We start from the raw sequence: 6,855 nt of genomic DNA on the forward strand, positions 1-6,855 counted from the left end.
TACAGCGCTATGTTGACTTAGATTTGGCAGGGGATATTGATACTAGGTAGAGTACTACAAGTTATGTCTCTACTATTGGTGGGATAGGCATGAGCTAGGTTTCTAGGTTACAGAAGGTTAATACTTTATCCACTACAAAGGCAGAGTATGTTGTTGCTATAGAGGCAACCAAGGAGATGATATGGCTTCAGTTCTTCTTGGAAGAATTGAACACCCTCAGAGGGATAATTATTTGTTTATAGATAGTTAGAGTGTCTTTCATCTTGCCAAGAATTCAACTCTAAATTTAAACACTAAACACATTCAGTTACGATTGGTACCATTTCATTTAGTTAGTTTTGGATGATGGATAGTTAAAGCTGGATAAGATACATACAAATGAAAATCCAGCAGATATGTTTACAAAGGTTGTGACAAAGGAGAAGTTGAATTCCTCTTCAACTTCGGTTGGTCTTCTAAACTGAACATAAAATAAAAGAACAACAGAGTCTGAGGTGGTTTGATCTAGTGGGAGCCCTGTGTGGTAGTAGTATTGCTACAGGATCAGTCTCCAAGTGGGAGATTGTAGTCTAGTGTGGAGTTTGATCAGTCCCCAACTAGGAAATTGTTAGTTTTTGGTGACTAATCAAGGAAGTACTATACATACTTGTTAGTTGTGGCTAACGTATGGCTGACATGTTGTAACCCTAAAGCAAAATTAAAATAATTGTATAAAAGGGCTTAGGGTTAGGGATTATTTCATTATGGTGATGTAAAATTGGTTCTTGTGGTGGTATTGAGCTGTAAGGGATTATAGATTATCATCAGGTTGTAATCACTAGATCGTACTAATATCAGACTTGCTGTTTGGTGGACATAGCCTATGGATTGGGTGAACCTCATTAAATCTTGGCGTCTTGTGTTCTTTTTTGTGTGGTCTATTATTCTCTATTATTGGTTATATTTGCATGTAATTTTTATTTATGTTTGTGGTTTAATCATATCAGGAGGAAGTGGTGAATACAAAGGTATACCACTATTGAAGTTCATGCAATAAGATTGGACATCTTTTTTCAAATTCCCTTAAAAGGAACTAAAATGAAAATAGAAGGAAAACAATAAAAGGAATTCTATCTTGTAGAAGAAGGTGTTATCGATGAGGAGTTTGATGGAAGAGACAAGGAGGAGATTGTGTTTGTTGTGGTTCAAGAAGTTCCCTCTAATGGTGATGAGAAAGCATTATTTTCCAATATGAGTTGCAATGGAGACTATATAATTGACAGTGGTTTCTCACATCACATAATTAGTGATAAATGAAATTTCATTATAATGGAAGAATTTGATGGAGGGTAAATAAGATTTGGAAATAATGGTCCTTGTGTTGTAAAAGGTAAAGGTTCCACCATTTTGAATTGAAAAATAAATTGTGATATTGACTAGAGTTCAATGAAGGAATTTGTAGGATCATCATAAAATTAGGTGATGTAATTACTACTAGTGAAAAAACCAGAGGTAACTTATTCCATCTAAATTCTACTGTTAAGATTTGTCTGATTGCTAGAATTGAAGATTGTTCATTATGGAATAATAGGTTCTATCGTGTTAATTTGATAATATGATCAAAGTGAGTAAGATGAAAGTAGTGAGAGGTAGATACCTAATCTAGTGAAAGCAAACATTGTAATGTGTAAGGAATTTCAGCTTGGAAAGTTAACCAATTCTAGTTTCATCAACAAAAGCCATTCCTTTGAAGGAATTCTAGACATAGTGCATATCGATCTATGTAGTTCAATTAGGAACTCAAATATATTATTGGATAAGTACTTCATTCTATTTTTAGTTGATTACTCCATAATAATGTGGGCTGTATTTTTCAAATATAAATATGAAGCTTTCTACATGTTTGAGATATTCAAAGCTAGAGTAGAAAGGGAGACTGGTAAAAGTTTTTAATATCTTAGATCAGATAGAGGAGGTGATTTCAATTAAAATTTATTCACCACATACTATGAAGAACAAAGTATCATAAGGCAAGTGTTAGCTCCCAAAACACCTTAGAATAATGGTATTCTTGAAAGGAGAAATAGTTTAATCATTGACTATGGAAGAAAATTAATGTTGCAAAATTTTTTGAGAGAAGTTGTGCATACTTTAGTTTACACATTGAACATAATTCAACTAAAGAAAGGTACAAACAAAACTTTCTATGGATTATCCTATGGTTGATCACCATGTGCAAGTTATTTCAAAGTGTTTAAAAGAAAATATTATATACAGAGAGATGATCATTCAGGCAAGTTTTATTCAAGAAGTGATGAAGGAATATTCTTAGGGTATTCCACAAAGAGAAAAGCTTACAAGTGTTTCAACAAAAGAACAAACAAGATATAAGAAAGTGTAAATGTAAGAATTGATGAATACATAGAGAAGAACAATGAATCCAACAGGTATTAGTTTCCTAGGGAATGGAAGGATGTGGTAGTAATTATCATCAAACTCATCATGTTAGAATGTACATTCAAACTATTTCACTCCCATTTATTTCCTATGCTAAATCACTTTTGTAGGAATGTCAAATTCAATTTCTCTTTTTCGATGCTTTCCTCCCTATCTAAATCTATTATAAAATATTACAATTAGGATGGTCCTCCCTTCACTAGGGCCTCATTTTGTTCCTATACAACGTCCACCTTTCTCTTACCCTATAAGCAAGCCCTTCCCCATCCATCACAATGGAATGAGCAATAACCACAATTTCACTCCAATCCATCCTTTGACTTGTGATCCTACCAAAATCCCCCCTTCCCTTTAGTCCACCAAATTCAATCATGTCAAGAAGGATAAATATAAATCTTTGGGCTTAGAACCACCTAACAATGATCTGGTTGAGGTGTCTGGATACTTTGCTTCCTCCGAGTCCATAGAGTTGGGTTGGGCCACTGAGAAATTAGTTTCTAATTCCCCTTCTCTATTGTTAAATCCTCCTCCCCTACTTTGGTCCACCAGGACTACTCTAGTGACCCTTTTGTCCCTAAGAGCTTGCCAAAGTGGTTAAAGTTGTTACCTTGTAGGATAAGTATGACCTTGATAGCATAGGGAGAAAGGTAGACAATATTTGTGTGTTTTATAATAGGTAGAATGTTATTTGTAGATGGCTTATTCTACAACTCCAAATTTCTAGGAAGTAGAGAAAAAACTAGTGGATTGGACCCAAGGGAAGGGTGATGATATAATGTAGGGTGTTATAGATGATTTTTTCTAAAGCCTCAACACTAGGAAATTATAGAGAATGAGATAAAAGACCTCAAGAAACATATTACCATGGAGAAGAAAAATGAAATGGTTATTACATTGGCTAATGTGTAAATGAACCAATCCCAACTAAATAGACAACTCTAGGACCTTGCTACAAGTACAAAAAGGGGATGTGGCATAAGACCATCTAATCCATCATTTTATTAGAATTTGAGCCAAAGGAAAAAAATGGCTAAATGAAAAAAATTAAAAATTAAAAAATCTTTTTTTTCAAAAGATCTTAATAATGATTGCAAAAAGGAGATGTTGCATAAGACCATCTAATCAACCATTTTATTAGAGTTTGAGTTGGAGGAGAAAAAGGCTAAATGAAAAGAAGAAATTAAAAATTAAAATATTTGTTCAAAAGATCCTAATAATGATTGCGTATATTTTGCTTGAATAATATTGTAAACTAAATATTTTGTTTGGAAAAAGACATTTCTACTTTTTTAAGTTTTTGTTTGGGGCTATTCAACCTCTTCTTGGATTTCACAACACAACTTTCTTATCTATAGCCCATGGAAATACTATATTGTTACTGTTTTTCACGACATAATAATATAACGTCGTTTATGGACAAACAATTAGATCTTTCTTCGTAAAACAAATGGTATCATCTCCAATGAACGAAAAGGCAAGACGCAATATACAGCTTGATAGTTGAACTTTAGACGGCATAAAATTCTGAAAGTGAACAAAATTATGGATCCTTACTTAATCCATTATATATGCAAGAATCAAACAAAACAAGTTCTCCTCTTTTCCAATTTGAATGAAGTTAAAATTCCTCGTCAGCATGTACAAGTCCTGCACAAACCATACAAGTTATCTGTTTGACAATCAAACCATTCAACTCAGAACATGTGGAGGCAACGGATCACTATTAAATACAGTCAAAAACCTGCTGATTCTTCTTTATGTGAAGTAAAGAATTTGCGTGCATGAACATGAAAAGGAGATAGTAATTGGTCGTTGGCATTTCATTTTCTCATTAGCAAAAGAGATATGATATATTTATTTGAGTTTGAAAGCTTTAGCTATTGAATATGATAAAGCCAGCTATGGATAACTACGTGGACGAAACTCTACTACAGAAAAACCCTTTCAATGGATCGGCTCTTCTACCTGCGGACACCTATAAAACAATTAAGAATTTCTTAAGCATTTCATTTTAGGTGTGGCTCTGCTCTCAATCTGAAGTCTTGAGTTGAGACTAATAAAGTTTGTTTTGGATTATATATCAGATATTCTGAGGATGGATTTCTGACAAGCTTTTTAACGTGATCAATGATGCAGATTTTTTCCTGTATCATATCAGCTGGAAAGACTCAAATAAGATGGTTTATTAAAACCCACCTAGAAAGAGTAAGGTTTACAGGACAGGCAATAAATTTAAGTTTGCTATACAGATTTTGATATGTCTATAGTGGTATTCTTAGCAATCGTCACTATTACTCTGATTGTTTTAAAAGTCTTCTATAAGCATTGCTACAATGGAAGAAGTGTGGCGTCAAGAAGGCGCAATGGATTTGATCATTCAGAAGATGATATCTCATTTGTGGACCCTGTGGCTTTGGATAAAGAAAGTTTGAATGCTCTGCCAATTGTTGAATACAAACCAGGCATTCTTAAAGAAGGGGTAGAATGTACGGTGTGTTTGTCAGAATTTGAAGAGAATGAAAAACTGAGGGTATTGCCCAACTGCAAGCACTGGTTTCATACCAAATGTATTGATATGTGGTTGCATTCTCACACCAGTTGTCCTCTCTGCAGAACAAGCGTGCAACCCTTTTTGACCGCAAATGGGCTCAAGTCAGTGAATGGTGAAGAAGAGTTTCAAACAAACAATTCACCTGAAGAGCAACCCATTCCTTCAAATATTGAACTAAGTAATGAAACTGTTGTTCGTGGGCACCTGGTGAGAGGCCAAAGAAGTTGTGGTAGAGTGCAGTATCTGATCCCATCGAGCGTAGATTTAAGGGCGACCGAGAATGAGATGGATCAAGGATTACATGAAGGGGGACCACTGCCACACACTACCATTGATATAGAGTTTATCTAAGGGCACTGTGATTTATACAAATTCTCTTGTATATTCATTTAGCTACTCTTATATTGTAGAATGTATTTTGTGTCTTATTTTGTGAATTTAAATACTGTATACTAATTATTGAAATGTTAAATAGTCAAAAATGACTAATTTTTTCTAAATTTTATTTATTCTTAAAAGTGTAATATTTGAAGGATGTTCATAGTTGTAACAAAGGATTATAAGTGTGAGGTTTAGGATCAGCCTATAAGGAAGATCAAAACCACCAAAAGGGTTCAGTATGAATCTAAAAATTGTCCAAAAATATAATGTTGAGAATTATCATGGTCTACACCTCATATTTTTCCATTTGGATCCTTAAAGGAATGTTGTATGGTGTGTCATACCTTGTATCATAAGCATGTCAAGATTTTTGGTTTAATTTGAAACTATCTATAATTACTCTCTTAGACGTATAATAGAATTTGTTAATAAACACCTCATATTTTTTCATATGGATGTTGCATCGAGCATTGCAACATGAATCATAAGCATGCCCATATTTTTTGTTTAGCTTAAAGTTTTCTATAATCCTCTCTTATATGTGTAATAGAATTTTTTTATATGAAAAGTAAAAGTTCAAAAAATATATAAATAAGAACCTCAAAAAATACACCACTCAGATTTACATTAAAAAGCCTCATAAAATTATATCAAGGAAAATATCACAACCAAAAATATTGATTCTTAGAAAAAAATTTAAAATGTTTAACTCCAAATATACCAAATAGGAAAACCTGATTAATTAATAAAATTTTTAAAAAATCTTAACTCGCATAGAAATGAAGATGCATCATTAAACCCAATTGCAGGTACCACTAATACAACCCATTCTTCCTCCTTATTCTATAGAATCAATCTTAACTTCAAAAATGTATTTGTAGGACACACTACTTCCATATTTTGTTGTGAACACATTCTCATTGTTCCCCAATATTCTAGTGACCGACTAGAGACAACAAGGAAACTTCACTATTCTCTTTTAGGATCTTCCTCCTCCCAAATTCTAGTCATTGACACAGTTTTCTCTTCTTTCTTCCACATGGAGTGATTTCACCCTCTGTTAGAATAGACCATATCCTGCTTAGTATGAGGACAAATTATCCTTCCTCAATGGGGCTGTGGGCTGCCTCGCCTTGAGGAATGCATTTGTGCATCGTCAAATCTGTTAAAAAGAATTGTGTAAGTAGTAGGTATTCCACCATATATATCTTGATCAAACCTTAAACCCTGTTCTCAATGGACTATATCAATAGTAACATAAGATAGTGGTATTCCACCATATATTCCTTGATCAAACTCAATCTCACTCACCCGCAAAACTATGGTTGATGGGTTTTCATACTGCAATGGATCAGACCTACTTTGATCTCTAATCAGATGCTCATGAACAACAGTTTCATTGGTCATTGCAATATTTGAAGAAATGGGCTCTTCTATCAATGGTCTATTTGCTGCAATCTCTCCTTCAATAGATACTGACTTTACTC

The 6,855-nt window shown here is 33.7% G+C and overlaps 1 protein-coding gene across 1 annotated transcript; it reads left to right on the forward strand.

The window, feature by feature from the left end:
- The first annotated feature begins 4,310 nt into the window (after positions 1-4,310).
- On the forward strand, positions 4,311-5,487 carry LOC149550272 (RING-H2 finger protein ATL17-like). Its single transcript, XM_089795054.1, has one exon. The coding sequence runs from the start codon at positions 4,694-4,696 to the stop codon at positions 5,336-5,338; it is 645 nt and encodes a 214-aa protein (XP_089651180.1). The 5' UTR covers positions 4,311-4,693; the 3' UTR covers positions 5,339-5,487.
- Positions 5,488-6,855: the final 1,368 nt, after the last annotated feature.

This window comes from Cupressus sempervirens, chromosome 7 (assembly GCF_028749045.1).
Source record: "Cupressus sempervirens isolate cs-2001-9-10 chromosome 7, ASM2874904v1, whole genome shotgun sequence".
NCBI classification, from domain to species: Eukaryota; Viridiplantae; Streptophyta; class Pinopsida; order Cupressales; family Cupressaceae; genus Cupressus; species Cupressus sempervirens.